The following is a 20,115-nucleotide window of genomic DNA, read 5'->3' on the forward strand; positions in this document are numbered from 1 at the left end:
ATACCCCTGCCCTGGAAATGGCTCATTCTGGCTTGATTTTTTTTTTTTTTTTAAACTTCTGATTTAGTGTGTGTTAGGTCCTGATTTCTGTGGGAAGGTAATTAACTCTAGTGACCTATAATGAAAAGATGATATAGTAATGTACTTTTCAGGGGGTTTTTTCCATATTTTTGCAGAAGTTTTGGGATAGAAGTTCATAATATCCTGATTGTCACCTGGGTTAAGTACATTTATAATCAGTTAACATTTTTCAAATAGGTGCAGTGCTGCCCGTATAAAATTTACGTTATGACCCATACAGTTTGAAATCATGTATATTGCCATGTAACTAAAAGGCTTACTGAATTTTATTGGCCTGCTTAATTTCAAGAGGTATTTTATCTGTCATTATAAGACAGATACTAATTTATGTGTTACACACTTTTGATAAACATTGCAGTTTTATTGTAGTAACACACATGAAGTGGATGAATACTTCAGCCCCACACAATTTGGTATTGTTAACAACAGCTGTAGCTACATTTATTTCGTTCTTGAATTGCAGCTGGCTTTGATACTCTAGGGACTGCTTTCTTTCCTCTTGTTTTTCTCTGTCTGCTCATAAGTGAGATGCATACGCAGGAAGAAGTTAATGCAGAGACACCTTTTTATCACAAATATTTATGGATTGTGTTATAATTCATTATAATAGTTGTGGCTAGATGGAGATGAGATGTAAATGTAGATCTGCCTGGAAATGTACCCCTGGCAAGCATGGTCTCAATGCTACTTTTAAGACATAGTGATTCGTTGGGTTATCAGGTCCACAGATGGAAAGAAGAATTGGAGAAAGTATGGCCGTCGGGGGCTTAGGAAACAAACACATGCCATTTATTTCAATGAAGAAAGAGACCACTATCAGCTGTTGGTTAGCACAGCTTTAGAATGGAAACATTTGGAAATTCGGAATGAAGCAGTAGTTTAGGGAACTGATCCAAGGAAGAGAAAAGGTTATACAGTGATATTTTGATAACCAGTAAGAATCTGTGGAAAGTGCTGGTTGGTGCTGCTTGGCCATCTGGCAAGCAGGAGCTGAGATGTGGAGCTGACTCTGGGAGTGTGGCTCTTAGCTTTTACAGGTAAGGGAGCTGAGAGAAGAAACTTACTTTTGGACCGAAGGTAAAAGTAAGAAGGCAGGAAGCATGATTAGAGCCATATTAATAGTACAACTTAAAACACATGTGCTCTATAAAGAAAATAAATAGTACCAAAAAAACAAAGACCTTTGTGTCCAGAATGTTTATCTGGGACTTTCTGGGAACATGTTTAGAAATATTTTTGATTCCAGCACCTTTGGTGGTATGTGAGGGTCCAGACAGACTGAAGTTATTTATCTGCCATTCTAAAATGGTGCAAAACCTGACCTGAACAGACATGAGACTATTGATAAACTTTTTTTATCCCACTTAATGTGATTATAAGGTACCGTCTCAGATCTGCTGGGTTAAAATATAACATATTGTCTGTGTACTATATTCCTTTTCTAAATTTTGAACAGTTCTGCATTCTGAAATAAAATTCTGAAATAAATCTGGTTTAGGTAAGGGACTGTGGACCTGTGTTTTAGAATAATGCTTTTTGGGTCAGTGACAGCAGAGTTAAATTTATTTCCTAGAAACCATAGTTTCTTTCATAACTCAAGGAATAACCAAATGTAAAACGGTTTTCAAAACTGCTTTATATGGTTCCCTGTTCCCTTCAGATTGCTTCATCTCAGCCAGTCTTTGTTACATGGTGGTGTGGGGAGTGTTTAAGCGCAACACGGAGCTGGAATGCTGTTAGAAATTCAGTGTTTGGCAAGTTTTGGAGAATGTGGGCTTTTCCCAGCTCAGCCGCTTTTCCATGTAGGGTGATGGGTAAGATAGATAAGAAAAGGCAGCACAACCTCTCATGAATTCAGTGGAAAAGAGAAGGAAGGGCAAGAAGGAAATAGGAAGGACAGTTTACACCCCTAAAAATTATGGTGCTGTATAATTTATCTATTAAATGTTTGGGTGTGATAAGAGACTGCTGTAGGCAGTGCAGTGCTGGTGAATAGGCCCTGGGGTCAAGTTCTAATCCTGATTCACACTTTTTAGTTGTGTGACCTTGGGCAAGATCATGAACTCATCTGAGCCTATTATCTCTAAAATGGGGAAAATTATACCTACCTTTTAGATTTTAGTTACTATTTTGGAGTCTAACATTACCCCTGGTATTTTATTTTCAAATACTGATAAGGTACAGTGAAATGCCATGGAGAAAAGGACAAGGACAATCTAGTTATAGGCAAGGAAGAAAGAGAGAAAATTAATTCTCAGGTAGCTAAGCTCTCAGCTTTAACATCAAAGGTGAGAATTATGGAAATACCTAATGTGCTTTTAAATTTTTTGATTGAAAAAATTGCTAGAAAGTTCTTGCATAACATCCTTGGCTGTACTTAGTTACTAGTGAAGACAGATTGTAGAGTCAGGACAGTTCTGATTTTGTAATAGATTTATTAAGAATATTTCTTTACGTTCACAATGTACTAGTATATTAGCTTTAGGAAAGCCCAATATATCAAAAACACATAAAGCATAAATTTGGTAAATTAGACAAACCTGCATTCCCTAAAGATGTAAAAAATAATAATAATTGATAGTGGCCACCACTGCCCCCTCTGGCTTGGCCTACGATTGTGGATAGTGGCCTGCCTTGTTCATAGAATTTCTGAGAATTTTAATGAAAGTGTGAAATTCAGAAAATAGAACAAAACCCATCAACCATTGCTTTATCACATCTGACCTTTTACAGCTTTTCTAGCTTCCCAGAGATCCAGTTTCTATGTTGCCTCTTCCCACAAGCTACTCTACCTTCTGGTGCTGAAGCTGTCTACCTTAGAGTTATGAGGTGGCTCTTAGAAATGGTACATGGCAAGATTTTATTTTATTTTATTTTATTTTTTTAATCCAAACTGAAAACCTCTGTCTCTTAATAACATTTATAGTTTCACTTACAGTTTCAAAAAAACTCCATATCACATCCTCCTGAGCTGCAATAGATGGCCCATTTAAAAAAAGAGAAGGCATTTTAATAAATTTTTTTGAAGTATAATTACATACAATAAAATGCACTAGTTTTATGAGTTTTTAGCAAATTTACACACCCATGTAACTACCACCCCAATCAGATATACAACATTTCCATCATTCCACAACGTCTCCTGATGCCCTTTTGCAGGCAAATCCCCTAAGCTCATTCACTTGAGTTGGGTTTCAAACCCAGGTGTCCTGACTTCAGAGCCCAGCTTCTTAACCATTGGACTACACTGCTTTCCCAACTCAGGGTTTCTTTTCTTTACATTTACTGGATGGTAGCTTGTCTAGTATATTTACATGCTCATTGATTGATTAATTGTTATTGATCGATTTATCAACTGGAGGTAATTTAATAGCATCATCATGCATCCTGAAGCCTAGGGATCTGCTTTTATCCTATCTTTTTCTTAACTTGCCACATCTAATAAGTTGTCAAGTGCTTGTAAAACATTTATAACATCTCTTGGTCTTTGCCTTCCAACCTTACCAGAATAAAAATTATTAGTTCATTAAAGTATATTATTCATTGTTTGGTGTTTGGTTGGGTTATATAAATTTAATTTTTTAATAATAAAAATGTTTTTATTAACAAGATAGTCATCCATGATTACTTGTGAATTCCTTGTCTTTATGCCTTATGCAGATAGGGTGACTCTTTGCAGCTACCTTTGTATATGTAATCCTAAAGTGTTGAATTATAGAGTGATACACGTATTTTCTTTTTTAGGACTTTTCCAGATTTCTCAGAACAAAGTGGCAGTTCTTCTTCTAGCTGGTGGGCAGGGGACAAGACTTGGTGTTGCATATCCCAAGGGGATGTATGATGTTGGTTTGCCATCCCATAAGACACTTTTTCAGATTCAAGCAGAGCGTATCCTGAAGCTTCAACAGTTAGCTGAAAAATATCATGGCAACAAATGCATCATTCCGTGGTAAGGTATTTCTCATTATGGGACAGTGTCTGAACATATATTGGTTTATAATATTCAAAATGCATATGTACTTTATTCATAGGCAGATGTATTTCCTGTTACTACAGATTTTCTTGGGAGCTATAATTTAACTATAACTATATATGTTAAAAGTAATATGTGTTACAGCTAGATAGATAATCACTGTAGCCTTAACGAGCAGTATATACTCACCTCCAACTTTTAATCCCTACCTGAGTACCTTTGGGTACTCAGAGGGTTCTCTTGGTCTAGAAACTTCATGCTGATTGGTAGTTTGTATAGAATTTCTGATTGAAAATCAGTTTCCCTCTTAAATTTGAAAGCATTGCTCTATTGTTTCAGCATTGCTTTGGAGAGGTCCATTGCCATTCTGATTCCCAGTCTTTTTTGTTTCCCCCTTTTGCTCTGAAAGAATTTGGGGTCTCTTTTTATCTTTAGTAACTGAAATTTCATGACGACGTGGTATGGATCTATTTTCAGTCACTGCTGTGGGTACTCAGTGGGTTCTCTCACTCTAGAAACTCATGTCCTTAAGTATTGGGTTATCTAGTCCTCCTGAAACCTCACCCTTCTTCCATACACACTAGCTGAAAGCCCCATTGATTTCTCTGCTGTGGGCCAAACTTGGATTCTCAGTCTCTGCTAATATGCCAGGTCCTCAGGGCCTATCTCGGCCAGTGTTCATCTTCTAAACACCAAGAGATTACAGGAAATTCTGCTCTGTTTTTTAAAAGGTTTCGATTTAGCTCTTGAATCTGTTTCTCAGAGCAGCTTTGGAAGTTAGCATGTTTTGAGGGGGAAACCAGCTGTGCGTTTTGAGGGGGAAACCAGCTGTGCGTTTGAAATCCCTCAAGTCCCTAATCTTGTTATTTTAGCCCCAGGTGACCAACAAAAACTCTGCTGGTTTCTCTGTCCTTCTGCCTGGTCCAAGCTCAGATTCTCTACCACTAGCCTTTACCCCAGATCAGCAAATACCCCCAGGAAAAGGCAGCTGCATATCTTTAGCTCTCCTTTGAAAGATTCTCACTCTCTTGAATTGTAGTTCTAATCCATGTTGCTTTTGTAGCTCTCTGATGCCTTTAAAAATAGGCTTTTTGTAATTTCCTCAGCTTTTCTAGCTGTTAAGAATGGTATTGGCCAGCTGTGAACTATTTTCTTCATTTTGATTCCCTTGGGGATTTTTGAAGGACATCTGTGTTCTAAGTGGCCAAAATTCTACTTACAGCCCTGGCCTCCCACTATCATGTTGGATTTTCTTCATTTTCTTTCTCCTCATAGCTCAGAATTTATTTTTCTTATGTGGAACAGTTTAGTCACTTCTTTTGTCATCTAAATTATGATGCCCAAAGTTGTTGTGCCCAGGGTTCATAATACCCATAATACCCAGGATAATTTGTTAATCAGACAGATATTGACTGTGCTAGGAAATTATATAATGTTCTTCATTTAACAGATATTAATTGAGTACCTACTTCTGGGTGCTGGGAACCGAGACAGACAGAACCAAAACAGACAAAAATCCCTACTTATATATGGTTTACATTTTAGTAAGGGGAAAAGCTATTGTAGTCACTAATTATGGTTTTAGATAGAATTTTTTTCTCTTTTGCTACAGTGGCATGGGTTGGATTTTTGTGACAACAGAGAGTATAATTACACTTTTATGATTTTAAATAAAGGGTGAGCAGAGCCCAGATTCCATTTCAAAATTTTTGTAAAAAGAACCATAAGAGATAATTAGAATGTATTACATTTACTCTTTTTTCCCTATTACTAGAATAGGCGATTTCAACCTAGAATACACTTTTCAGAGTTCTAAAATGTTGACTTGAGCCAGTTGTAGGCTTTCTGCTGCAGGAGATATGTTTTAATATTGTTACAGATTTATTGTATGCATAAGGATTGATGAAGTTACTGGAAGAAATTCCCCTTGGGTAGCAGCTAATGCTGCCTTATCCAGGAAGAGGATGAAGGAAGTGAAAACAATAAATGGTTCTCTCAAAAATTTTCTTTAGCTTAGGAAATAGACAAGACTTGACTTTGCCCTAATTCACATAGCGCTATGGCTTAGAAGATCTACTTTTCTCTTGCAAGGTATATAATGACCAGTGGCAGAACAATGGAATCTACAAAGGAATTCTTCACAAAGCACAAGTACTTTGGTTTAAAAAAAGAGAATGTAATCTTTTTTCAGCAGGGAATGCTGCCTGCTATGAGTTTTGATGGGAAAATTATTTTGGAAGAGAAGAACAAGGTTTCTATGGCTCCAGGTTTGTAACCATTCTTATTTAAATGGTGACTAGAAGTGGTAGTAACGCAACTCATTAAATTGTTTTTTTGAAGTACGGTTGATTTACGATATGTAGCTCATTAAGTTTTGACTTTTTTTTTTAATACGGTGATTTGGATGTTAAAAATTAATATTTTAATTATTTTTAAATTTGGCAATGATTAAAAAAAATGGAAATGCCCATGGGTAAAATGGATATGCTTTTATACTTCCTGTGGATGTCTGCTCTTGAGAGCAGTTTGAGCAGCATTCAGAGTATTTATTCTCTTTACCCAGTATTTTATATACAGTATTGTTCATGGCTACATTGTTTATTGTAGTGAAAAATTGGAAACCACCTGCTGCTTAAAAAATAAGAGGCTAGATTATAGTTTACCTGTAGCATTAATTCTTAAACAGTATTGAAATAATTGTGTGGAGATATTAAATGACAAAGCGAAATAGTTTCAGTAGGTTAAGTAAGAGAATGAGAAATACAGAGCTGCATGCACAGTACGATTAGGGCCACCATTTTGCACAGTTGTAGGGCACATTGTAGTTTGCTAATGTCATCCCTAGGGTTGGGCAGTGTGCTGCCTGTGTAGCCACATATAGTGACCATAAGTATGATCCCGCTATAAAAGTAAATGTGTCAACAGATTCTCATCTCTGTGAAGCTCTTCTTGAGGGAAAGGCTGAAAGGAAATAAAAACAGTATTTACAGTGGTGCTTTGCAGGTGTAGGCTTTTATTTCATCTCATCTCTTTTTACCCCCCACTCAGTTCTTTTTAATTAATGGAAGAGTTTACTATTTTTAGCTTTGTTTTTTGAAGTTGTCTAATTTTTTGTCATTTAAGCTGTAGCTGAGGTTGTTGATCGAAAAAGTACATTAAAGCAGCACTAAAAATAGATGGGGAAAGAAGAGGCTTTTACATATATTTAGTTTAAATCACCATAGACCTTCATATTAATCTGGTTTCTAAACAAATCATTTGGTATCAATACTTGTGTATTTTTATTTTTGAGATGGATGAAATTGTCAGTGTTGGGGCTATAAATACAGAGCTAACTTGAATCATACAAATAAAACTTGAAATGTTATAAAACAATTATTGCCTGTTAAAGAATTTTATGTTTCACCATATATTATAGGCCAAATTGTTAAAAGGGCTGAGTTAAAAAGAAAAGTATGTTCTTTGGGGTTGCCTAGCCCTACATTAATAATGTTATACTTACGCTAAATTACCTTCAAAATCACGTAGTATAACTTTTTGACACCTGAATCCTTCCTTACGGACATTCAGTTTTCTTGGCCCTGTAATGTAAAACTGGTTTTCAGAGATCTTCATCCCAGTTGAGAAACATTAAACAATCTTTGGGTTACTGTCATACTGAGTTTTGGTGTGCTACTAACAGGCTATTTTATTTCCCAGATGGGAATGGTGGTCTTTATCGGGCTCTTGCAGCCCAGAATATTGTGGAGGATATGGAGCAAAGAGGCATTTGGAGCATTCATGTCTATTGTGTTGACAACATATTAGTAAAAGTGGCAGACCCACGTTTCATTGGATTTTGCATTCAGAAAGGAGCAGACTGTGGAGCAAAGGTAATGCCTTTCTCAACTATAATGAGGCTTTAAGTGGTCATTCTCTTGTCAGTATATACATTCCAGGAGTCAAACTAGATTTATTAGGGTGATTTGGATATTTTAGAACCATTCATCTTCTAAAGTAACTAAACTATCCCGCACCCACTTTTTTTCTTAAATTGGCAACATTTGATTCTAGAAGTAATGATGTATGCTTAGTCCATCACAAGTAAGAGTTTAAAATATGCGAAGACGATTTGTAAGTACCTGGGAAAGTGAATGGTCATCACTAGGCCTGGGATGGGCTTATTTATATCAAGTTGTTGGATTCATTAATATCAAGTTGTATATGATCAGATTAACCCAGTTTCTTCCTATGACAAAGTTACTGGAGTAGTAGGTAAAGGAAATATGGTAGAAATAGCAGATATAGACTTCAGTAAGGCATTTGACAAGGTAACTCATGGTAGTCTTGTGAATAAGATGGAAATATGCAGATAGGGGATAAGGACAATTAAAGAGATTAAATAACTGCTTGAATGACCACAAACATACTGATATTGAGACAGAGGGAGGTTTGTAATGCCATATAATACAGCTGTCCTTGGCATAGTTCTTTTTAGCATTTTTTTTAGTTGCATAGATGATAATATAAGAGACTTGCCTTTATGACATGAAAGACCTTAAAAACACTTTGGAAGATTTGAAAATATTAATGTAAATATTACTTTCCTGGAAATCTGTAAAGGTATCAGTTCTCACAGAATTAAAAGTATAACACAATCCTGGTCAAAATCCCAGTGAGACTATTTTGGGGACATTTGACAAAATGATTGTAAAGTTTAGAATAAATAAATAAAGTTTAGATTGTAAAGATGACCAGGAAGATGTTGAAAAAAGATGATGATAAGGAAGGAAGAGGGTTGAAGACACTCTATCAGATATTAAAATGGGTTGTAAATAAAAAGTAACTAGGAGTGTCGTACTGAAACCAGAATAGAATGACAGGTTAATGGAACAGATCAGTCAGAAACAAACTCACGTAAGGATGGCATTTCAGCTCACTGGGGGGAAATGAATGGGATAACTGGCTAAAAATAAAGTAAGATGTCTCCCTCAGAGCTCATACCAAAATCAATTTCAAATGCATTACCAAGTAAAAAACCATAAAGATGATAGAAGAAAGTTTAGAATAATTTTATTTATTTTTATTTTTTTATTTGAGTTTAGTTGATTTACAGTGTTGTGTTAGAATAATTTTATAATCGACATGAAGGGAAGACCTATTTCCCAGAAGCCAAAACTGTATAGGCTTCTGACAAAAACAAATTAAACTACGTATAAATTTTAAATATATGAATTTAAAAAGAAGAGCTGCCATAAGAGACATATCATATCCTTGGTTGGAAATTTTCTATTATAAAGATGTCATTTCTCTCAAAATTAATCTACAAATCTAATGCAAAGTCATAGAAGCTGAAGTCTTAAATTTACTAGTACAAGTTTTGAGAGATTAAGCTGGTAGACCTAAGAAGACTCCTCCTGACTCTGAAAGTAAAGGGTTGGTTTAGTTCATTGATTGAAGACCCCTATCCATTTCAGTACTCTATGAGTATCTGTGCTGTATTGTAAATAGCTACTAAACTGTAATAGAAATAGTGCATTGGATTTTAATTACGTAGCTACTAAGCTTTAAAAAACAAAACAAAACTGTATTTCTGACTTTGTTCCACTTGGTGTCACTCTTCTTTCTAAAATAGAAACTTAAAATTTTACTGCTCTGAGCTTCAGAATCAATTTAAATTCTAAATGATTAGAGAATGTTGAACCTGCGAGGGACCTCAGAGATCATCTATCTGGTCAACCCCTTTGATCTCAGAAATGAGCACTCTGAGTTCCAGTACTAAGTAAGTTCCAGGCTCAGGGTCCTTCATCACATTAGCAGAGGCAGGATTAGAACTGTTTCCCAACTCTTAGTTTTAGTATTATATCACATTTATAAAGTCAAATTCTTTACATTAATTATGTTTTTGCTGGCAGCTCAAAAAAACGTTGAATTGGTGTGCCAACTTTTATGAGTATATTAATCATACAGGGATGTAAATATAACCATTCTCTCTTCTCCATTTCCCCTGGATCCTCTAGGACAAATCCTGCCTCAGTCTTTCTGCTTAGTTCTGTGTCTGGCATATAATGTAATAGTCACTCAGTGAATGCATAAATACATATTCAAATGGAACCGAAATATTACAAGACTGGTATATGTTAAAAACTTTTAGAAATAGTAGAAACCATTTATGTAATCTGTCCTCCCACCCTTTTAATTTAAAAAATCAAGATGTTAAAATATATTTTTAAAAACACCTAAATTAGGGAGTGATTCATAGTGTGTAGTAGAATTCTATGCAGGGAATTCTTTTTTAATTCTTTAATAGGCTCCTGTCTTGGTGAATTGAGTATTTTTTATGGAGTGAGAGCCTTGAGAAAAGACTTAGTGGAGTGGTTTACAAAAGTACATAGCTGAGAGAGTAGGAATGATTGTGAATTAAAGATAATTTTAGGGCTTCCCTGGTGGCACAGAGGTTAAGAATCCACCTGCCGGTGCAGGGGACATGGGTTTGATCCCTGGTCCCGGAAGATCCCACATGCCGCGGAGCAACTAAGCCTGTGCGCCACAACTACTGACCCTGCACTCTAGAGCCCGCGAGCCACAACTACTGAAGCTCGCGTGCCTAGAGCCTGTGCTCCGCAGCAAGAGAAGCCACCGCAATGAGAAGCCCACATACCGCAACAAAGAGTAGCCCCCACTCACCGCAACTAGAGAAAGCCCACACGCAGCAATGAAGACCCAATGCAGCCAAAAATAAATACATAAAATAAATTTTAAAAAAAGAAAGAAAAAAATTCCTTTAAAAAATGTTTAAAAAAAGAAAAGATAATTTTGTAAAGCAGTTGCAGTAACTTTGAGGTTAAAGTGTTACTTTGAACTCAGCTTTTCAGGATTTAACTTGTAGGAAATCAAGAGACCTCTTAATTTTATGCTGTAAATCTTTTCTGTAGAATATAAACTGACTTCCAACTTCATATACTTTACAAATGCTTTCTTTTGTAATCTGGACTTTTATAGTATTTAGAGGTTCATAGTTGTTATAAAAGTAAACCTTTTAGTGGCAGATTAACACTTGGGAAGTAAAGTGTGAATGTGCTTATTTTTATTTTCCATGGCTGGTTAGGAGTAGGGTTGTATAGAAGTGATTGGAAAACAAACCTTGTGTGTATGTGTTTTAATGGGAATGGGAGGAATCTATTCCAGATTCCCTGTCTACTGAGATACCTACTGTAGAGAATGTGAAGTGATAGACTAGAATTGCAAATAGGTCCATGATTGGTTTAAATAATTTTGCTGTATGTTTCCCTCCAGTTTAATCCACTTCTGTGGTAGAAGGTTTCTTTTCATTGAATACTGTACTCCTTTCAGGGCAGCAAACAGTGAAACTACACAGCAGGCCTACATATCCAGTAGCCCAGCCTCACTGAGCTACACTCAGTGCCTATATCTCTAATTGCAGTGTAAACCAAGTGCTCAATAGTGGCTTTAGTTGTCTGGAAGGGACTGCCACTGGCTGTATTTATTTTAAGAAATCAGTTGCTGAAGAAAAGCTTTCATTTTATTGATACAATTTCATGTATAGTTTGGATAGACTTTTCAAAGTGGGGACAGATTTTTCAAAATACTCTGGAGTATGCTGAATTGTTAATCGAACAGGGCAAAAACAATATCTTCATATATTTTAATTGTTTGATTCTTCTGCTGGATATTCATCTCATCTGAGGCTTGAGTTTTCTATTAGTGCATTGCATACAGTTGTTTTGTAATTTTATTCTAAACACTTAATTTAAGTCAGTGATATATGCTTAGGGTAGTGGGGTATCAGAATCACCTGTGAGGTTTTTTAAAATTACATACTCTTATGTTTTCCCTCTGATTTTGACCAAATACTTTTCTCTCAGCTCTCTGATCATCCTAGAGTCTTTGCTAGATTATCAAATCACTGGTTTTCAGACTTTTAAAAAAAAGCATAGAACCTCTTACTTCAAACAAAACCTAGCCTGCAAAACGTAAATATGAGTGGGCTTTTCTGATTGAAGTTGGAGTGGGAACCCTGTGACCTGCCCGCTCTAACCCTCCTACCTCCTAGCCAAGTCCCTGAAAAATAAGGAATTTTCCGTATTCATGAATGAAAATGAAAGAAACACCATTTTCAAATGAAATAATGATTTGTGCAGTACAAAATGAGAGGCAAAATGCCTTACTTCTTTTGTTTTGTGAATCTCAGATTTTGTTTCATTTATTCTCAAAGTAGTTGAGTGTGGTTAAGGATAAATTCAATAATAAAAACAGTTGGGGGCTTCCCTGGTGGCGCGGTGGTTGAGAGTCTGCCTGCCAATGCAGGGGACACGGGTTCGAGCCCTGGTCTGGGAAGATCCCACATGCCGCGGAGCAGCTGGGCCCGTGAGCCACAACTACTGAGCCTGCGCGTCTGGAGCCTGTGCTCCGCAACAAGAGAGGCCTCGATAGTGAGGGGGCCGCGCACCGCGATGAAGAGTGGCCCCCGCTTGCCGAAACCAGAGAAAGCCCTCGCACAGAAACGAAGACCCAACACAGCCATAAATAAATAAATAAACAAATACTTAAAAAAAAAACATATTCGGGGGGACGTAGACTCCTCATTTAGTTATTCCCAGTCCCATGTGATTTCTTCTGGGCCCTATGTATATGATGGAATTTCTACTCTACAGTTTAGTTAGATGATAAATAGGAGGGAGATAGCTTACCTCTTCCCAGATAGATAGTTATCTAAAGATTCCTCTTGACTTAATACCTTAAAGATAAAGTAAGTAAAATTGTAAATGTGGTCTTGGAAAATGACAGATCTCCAATGCAGCGCCTGATTAAATTTCTTTCTCTACTGTTGTCTTCGTTTGGTGGGCAGGTGGTAGAGAAAACGAACCCTACAGAACCAGTTGGAGTGGTTTGCCGAGTGGATGGAGTATACCAGGTGGTGGAATATAGTGAGATTTCTCTGTCTACAGCTCAAAAACGAAGCTCAGATGGACGACTGCTGTTCAATGCGGGGAACATTGCCAACCATTTCTTCACTGTACCGTTTCTGAGAGATGTTGTCAAGTATGGGCAAGATGGGGGCTTTTAAAATTTTTAATTTATTGTTAATCCGAAGCTAAGTCACTTGAGAAGTAGGAAGAAACTTCAAGTCTATATCGTACATGATTCATCTTCCCTTCTGAGGATCATCTTTATCAAATGGAATTTTACCTGACATTGTAGTTGTTTTTAGTAAGATATATCATCGAGTGCAAATTTGTAGTAGCCCATTCTCCTCAGTGCATTAACTGGAGTCCAAAGCAGTTCTCCTTCTTCTTCTCTTACTTCCCTCCCTCCAACTGTGCTAGGTTCTGGAGAAGCAAAGAATAAGAAAGGGAATACCCTCTACCACAACTGGAAACCTTAAAAAATAACAGATGTCTACCCTACATCTACTGAATCAGAAATTCTGGAGGTCGATGCAGACATCTGTATTTTTAACAAGCTGCCCACACCATTTAATTTAGCTGGTTCTCAGACTAGCATTTAGGAACTAGTGCATTAGAAAGTAAAGAAAAAAGAACGTGAGACAAGGATGGAAATCAGCATAGTAGTGCCAACTAAGGATAAAATAAGAGCTATTTTATCACACCAGATTTTTAAATGAAGGACATTCTCAATATCTGATTCTTCACTTGATTGCTTTTTAGACATTTAAGATGACTACTTTTTAAAAAGTTACTCAGCTTTACTTTTTTTTTAACATCTTTACTGGAGTATAATTGCTTTACAGTGTTGTGTTAGTTTCTGCTGTATAACAAAGTGAATCAGCTATATGCATATGTATATCCCCATTTCCCCTCCCTCTTGTGTGTCCCTCCCACCCTCCTTATCCCACCCCTCTAGGTGGTCACAAAGCACCGAGCTGATCTCCCTGTGCTATGTGGCTGCTTCCCACTAGCTATCTATTTTACATTTGGTAGTGTATATATGTCCATGCCACTCTCTCACTTCGTCCCAGCTTACCCTTCACCTTCCCCGTGTCCTCAAGTCCATTCTGTATGTCTGTGTCTTTATTCCTGTCCTGTCCTTCGGTTCATCAGAACCATTCTTTTTTTTTTTTTTTTTTTAGATTCCATATATATGTGTTAGCATACGATATTTGTTTTTCTCTTTCTGACTTAATTCGCTCTGTATGACAGACTCTAGGTCCATCCACCTCACTACAAATAACTCAATTTTGTTTCTTCTTATGGCTGAGTAATATTCCATTGTATATATGTGTCACATCTTCTTTATCCATTCATCTGTCGATGGACACTTAGGATGCTTCCATGTCCTGGCTATTGTAAATAGTGCTGCAGTGAACATTGTGGTACAAGACTCTTTTTGAATTATGGTTTTCTCAGGGTATATGCTCGGTAGTGGAATTGCTGGGTCGTATGGTAGTTCTATTTTTAGTTTTTTAAGGAACCTCCATACTGTTCTCCATAATGGCTGTATCAATTTACATCCCACCAACAGTGCAAGAGGGTTCCCTTTTCTCCACACCCTCTCCAGCATTTATTGTTCGTAGATTTTTTGATGATGGCCATTCTGACCTGTGTGAGGTGATACCTCATGGTAGTTTTGATTTGCATTTCTCTAATGATTAGTGATGTTGAGCATCTTTTCATGTGTTTGTTGGCAATCTACTTATCTTCTTTGGAGAAATGTCTGTTTAGGTCTTCTGTGCATTTTTGGATTGGGTTGTTTGGTTTTTTGATATTGAGCTGCATAAGCTGCTTGTATATTTTGGAGATTAATCCTTTGTCAGTTGCTTCGTTTGCAAATATTTTCTCCCATTCTGAAGGTTGTCTTTTCATCTTGTTTGTAGTTTCCTTTGCTGTGCAAAAGCTTTTAAGTTTCATTAGATCCCATTTGTTTGTTTTTATTTCCATTTCTCTAGGAGGTGGGTCAAAAAGGATCTTGCTGTGACTTATGTCATAGAGTGTTCTGCCTATGTTTTCCTGTAAGAGTTTTATAGTGTCTGGCCTTACATTTAGGTCTTTAATCCATTTGGAGTTTTATTTTTGTGTAAGGAAGTGTTCTGATTTCATTCTTTTACATGTAGCTGTCCAGTTTTCCCAGCACCACTTATTGAAGAGGCTGTCTTTTCTCCATTGTATTCTCTTGCCTCCTTTATCAAAGGTAAGGTGACCATAGGTGCGTGGGTTTATCTCTGGGCTTTCTCTACTGTTCCACTGGTCTATATTTCTGTTTTTGTGCCAGTACCATACTGCCTTGATTACTGTAGCTTTGTAGTATCGTATGAAGTCCAGGATGCTGATTCCTCCAGCTCCGTTTTTCTTTCTCAAGATTGCTTTGGCTATTCAGGATCTTTTGTGTTTCCATACAAATTGTGAAATTTTTTGTTCTAGTTCTGTGAAAAATGCAGTTGGTAGTGTGATAGGGATTGCACTGAATCTGTAGATTGCTTTGGGTAGTATAGTCATTTTCACAATGTTGTTTCTTCTAATCCAAGAACATGGTATATCTCTCCATCTCTTTGTATCTTTAATTACTTTCATCAGTGTCTTATAGTTTTCTGTATACAGGTCTTTTGTCTCCTTAGGTAGGTTTATTCCTAGGTATTTTATTCTTTTTGTTGCAGTAGTAAATGGGAGTGTTTCCTTAATTTTTCTTTCAGATTTTTCATCATTAGTGTATAGGAATGCAAGAGATTTCTGTGCATTAATTTTGTATCCTGCTACTCTACCATATTCATTGATTAGCTCTAGTAGTTTTTTGGTAGCATCTTTAGGATTCTCTATGTATAGTATCATGTCATCTGCAAACAGTGACAGCTTTCCTTCTTCTTTTCTGATTTGGATTCCTTTTACTTCTTTTTCTTCTCTGATTGCCATGGCTAGGACTTCCAAAACTATGTTGAATTATAGTGGTGAGAGTGGGCAACCTTGTCTTGTTCCTGATCTTAGAGGAAATGTTTTCAGTTCTTCACCATTGAGAACGATGTTGGCTGTGGGTTTATCATATATGGCCTTTATTATGTTGAGGTAGGTTACCTCTGTGCCTACTTTCTGGAGAGTTTTTATCATAAATGGGTGTTGAATTTTGGCAAAAACTTTTTCTGCATCTATTGAGATTATCATATGGTTTTTGTCCTTCAATTTGTTAATATTGTGTATCACATTGATTGATTTGCCTATATTGAAGAATCCTTGCATCCCTGGGATAAACCCCACTTGATCATGGTGTATGACCCTTTTAATGTGCTGTTGGATTCTGTTTGCTAGTATTTTGTTGAAGATTTTTGCATCTATGTTCATCAGTGATATTGGCCTGTAGTTTTCCTTTTACGTGATATCGTTGTCTGGTTTGGGTATCAGGATGATGGTGGCCTCATAGAATGAGTTTGGGAGTATTCCTCCCTCTGCTATATTTTGGAAGAGTTAGGTGTTAGCTCTTCTCTAAATGTTTGGTAGAATTCACCTGTGAAGCCATCTGGTCCTGGGCTTTTGTTAATTGGAAAACTTTTAATCACAGTTTTAATTTCAGTGCTTGTGATTGGTCTGTTTATATTTTCTATTTCTTCCTGGTTCAGTCTCAGAAGGTTGTGCTTTACTGAGGATTTGTCCACTTCTTCCAGGCTGTCCATTTTATCGGCATATAATTGCTTGTAGTAATCTCTCATGATCCTTTGTGTTTCTTCAGTGTCAGTTGTTATTTTCCTTTTTCATTTCTAATTCTGTTGATTTTAGTCTTCTCCCTTTTTTCTTGATGAGTCTGGCAAATGGTTTATCAATTTTGTTTACCTTCTCAAAGAACCAGCTTTTAGTTTTATTGATCTTTGCTGTTGTTTCCTTCATTTCTTTTTCATTTATTTCTGATCTGATCTTTATGATTTCTTTCCTTCTGTTAACTTTGGGTTTTTTTGTTCTTCTTTCTCTATTGCTTTAGGTGTAAGGTTAAGTTGTTTATTTGAGATTTTTCTTGTTTCTTGAGGTAGGACTGTATTGCTATAAACTTCCCTCTTAGGACTGCTTTTGCTGCATCCCATAGGTTTTGGGTTGTTATCTTTTCATTGTCATTTGTTTCTAGGTATTTTTTGATTTTCTGTTTGATGTCATCAGTGATCTCTTGGTTATTTAGTAGCATATTGTTTAGCTTCCATGTGTTTGTATTTTTTTACAGTTTTTTTCCTGTAATTGATATCTAGTCTCATAGCATTGTGGTTGGAAAAGATTCTTGATATGATTTCAATTTTCTTAAATTTACCAAGGCTTGATTTGTGACCAAGATATGGCCTATCCTGGAGAATGTTCCATGAGCACTTGAGAAGAAAGTGTATTCTGTTGTTTTTGGATGGAATGTCGTATAAATATCAGTCATGTCCATCTTGTTCAGTGTGTCATTTAAAGCTTGTGTTTCCTTATTTTTTTTCATTTTGGATGATCTGTCCATTGGTGAAAGTGCGGTGTTAAAGTCTGCTACTATTATTGTGATACTGTCGATTTCCCCTTTTATGGCTGTTAGCATTTGCCTTATGTACTGAGGTGCTCCTATGTTGGGTGCATAAATTTTTACAATTGTTATACCATCTCCTTGGATTGATCCCTTGATCATTTTGTAGTGTCCTTCTTTGTCTTTTGTAATAGTCTTTAAAGTCTATTTTGTCTGATATGAGAATTGCTACTCCAGCTTTCTTTTGATTTCCATTTTCAGCTTTACTTTAGAATTTCAACTCCAGTTCCAAAATATTTCTCATTCCACTATGCTTTTTGTAGTTGTGTTATTAATTCATCCAAAGTAATTATAAATACTCATCTTTCCATCTAACATTTGATGGTATCTCAGTTGGGAAAGTTGGGGCGAAGAGTGGAACATTTTATAAAAGACATGGAAATCATGGGAAAGATGTTGGTGTGAGCTGTGTGTGTATTTTTTTATTTTGGAGATCATGATTTGATTGTTTTTAATTTAAGGAAATGAATAGGGAAATCTATTCATTTAATATTTAAACATGAACTGAAATTTAACAAATGCTCTTCCCTTTGAAATCTTAGTACTCATTGTTGGTGCGTTTGCTCCTGAGTATGATTATCAGATTCTCTGGCATTTTAAATTTGGAAAGTGATTATGTTTTTTTTTTTTCCTACTTAGTATTTATGAACCTCAGTTGCAGCACCATGTGGCTCAAAAGAAGATTCCATATGTGGATTCCCAGGGGCAGTTAATTAAGCCAGACAAACCAAATGGAATAAAGATGGAAAAATTTGTCTTTGACATCTTCCAGTTTGCAAAGTATGTTTTTAATAGCATCAGTAAGATTAAGTATGTCTTGAAATGTTGCCCTTTACTCTTCTAGGCAGGACACTCTTTTCAGAAAACAGTTGACAGCATATATGTCAGTTATGGCATTTTGCTCGTGAGTGTATAGTTTTGACTCATTATCATCCTCTAGTGTGAAACCACCAATCCAAGAATATGGTTTGAGTTGCCTGTGAGTACTTTTTTAAAAATTTCAGTTAGTTTATTATCTGGCTCTCCTGCAAAATTGTTAAAGTCACTTATTTTGGCTGAGAGACAGAAAAGGTTGAGATAGAGAATTGGACCATTTTGTGTTTAGGATGTCTTACTGATCTATGAGTAGATGTTTCAGTGAACATGTTTTTATCTTATATAGCTCTCTGTTAAGGATCACATTGATGTTGAGATTTGTGTCTCAGAGTTTGACCAATATGAAAATGCAGAAGAGTCATCTTCCTATATACGTTTCTAAATCATCCTTTTTGCCTGCTTTTTTGTTCCAGAATAGATACTAATATGATCTTTTTGTATTAAGATTTCTAATCTGACTTAAGATGAAGTATTTTATTGTTGGGGGTGGAAATAATTTTTCATTTTGCAGAGAGAAGAGAATTCCAACTTTATTTCATCCAGGGATGAACATTATTTCTTTCAGCATTCGTTTGAAATTGGATTAAGAGAGACTGTAATTGAAGACCAAAGGCTTAGCTATATAGAGAGGAGTCAGAAGCTGTGTGCACAGTTTTATTTCATAATAAAACAGTGTTTGTATGGTTCTACTCTAGGAAGTTTGTGGTGTATGAAGTATTACGGGAAGATGAGTTTTCCCCGCTGAAGAATGCAGACAGTCAGAACGGGAAGGACAACCCCACTACTGCAAGGCACGCTTTGATGTCCCTCCATCATTGCTGGGTCCTCAATGCCGGGGGCCACTTCATAGATGAAAATGGCTCTCGACTCCCTGCAATTCCGCGGTAGGTCGATGCCTTTTCTCTTTTGTGTGGATGCTTCCTGGGCTTCTCCTCTTGGACTTCTTTCTCCTCTATCTCTGATGTATTCCTAGAACTTTTAAAAAAGCAAAGTATTGATGTGGGCAGATCCTGATGTGAAGTAATGAAGGCTTGGCCCATTACAAAGAGAACAATAGCTTTACTTCCCCTTAAAGAGGAATCTTCTAAAGCTCTTGGTTTTTTGGATGCCTCTCTACTGTGTCAGTGAAATGACTCCTACTGAATAATGGTCAGAAGGTAATTCTTCTGGTGTGCCCCATGGTTAAATTCCATCAGAAGCCACTGTGCCACAGCACAAGAGGATTGATTTTTGCTGCCCGTATATCTGTGGCCTCACTTAAGTGCTATCTACGAGCCCCTGCCCTCCAACCCTCAAAAGACCTGCCACCCACAGGCTGTCTATGAGACATAGGCGTACTTCAGTTCTCACCATGGCACTTTCAGATTGCTGAGGGAGGTGCCAGGAACGGATGTGCATGCTGCTTACATTCACTGATACTCAAACTTTGGAAATGTTTTAGGATTTTAGAATTAAAAAAAAAAAAAAAAGATCCTTGGAGCTATTCAAATGTGAGATAAAGGACTTTTAAGCTACGTCTTATGTTTTTTGATAAAACCTCTTTTGGCACCTAGAATTCCCCCTTTCTAAATCATTCGATGTTTCTGTACTTTTGTAAAAAACATTCTGCCATATAATTTATATCCTTAAGGGATAAAAAGACTGTTTGTATGCACAAAAGCACTAGAATGCCTTGGTAAAGGTTAGAACATTGGGCATTGGAA

At 36.6% G+C, this 20,115-nt stretch overlaps 1 protein-coding gene across 6 annotated transcripts in view; it reads left to right on the forward strand.

The window, feature by feature from the left end:
• The window catches only part of UAP1 (UDP-N-acetylglucosamine pyrophosphorylase 1), a 39,947-nt gene that overhangs the window by 14,474 nt on the left and 5,358 nt on the right, over positions 1 to 20,115 (forward strand). For all 6 annotated transcript variants that reach the window (XM_068541172.1, XM_068541170.1, XM_068541171.1 and 3 more), the window contains 6 exons: positions 3,826 to 4,030; positions 6,146 to 6,321; positions 7,754 to 7,926; positions 12,903 to 13,096; positions 18,176 to 18,316; positions 19,108 to 19,296. In XM_068541172.1, the coding sequence (XP_068397273.1) occupies positions 3,826 to 4,030; positions 6,146 to 6,321; positions 7,754 to 7,926; positions 12,903 to 13,096; positions 18,176 to 18,316; positions 19,108 to 19,296 (1,078 nt within the window). The remainder of the gene's footprint in view (positions 1 to 3,825; positions 4,031 to 6,145; positions 6,322 to 7,753; positions 7,927 to 12,902; positions 13,097 to 18,175; positions 18,317 to 19,107; positions 19,297 to 20,115) is intronic.

The sequence above is a fragment of the Eschrichtius robustus genome, chromosome 3, assembly GCF_028021215.1.
Source record: "Eschrichtius robustus isolate mEscRob2 chromosome 3, mEscRob2.pri, whole genome shotgun sequence".
Lineage (NCBI taxonomy): Eukaryota > Metazoa > Chordata > Mammalia > Artiodactyla > Eschrichtiidae > Eschrichtius > Eschrichtius robustus.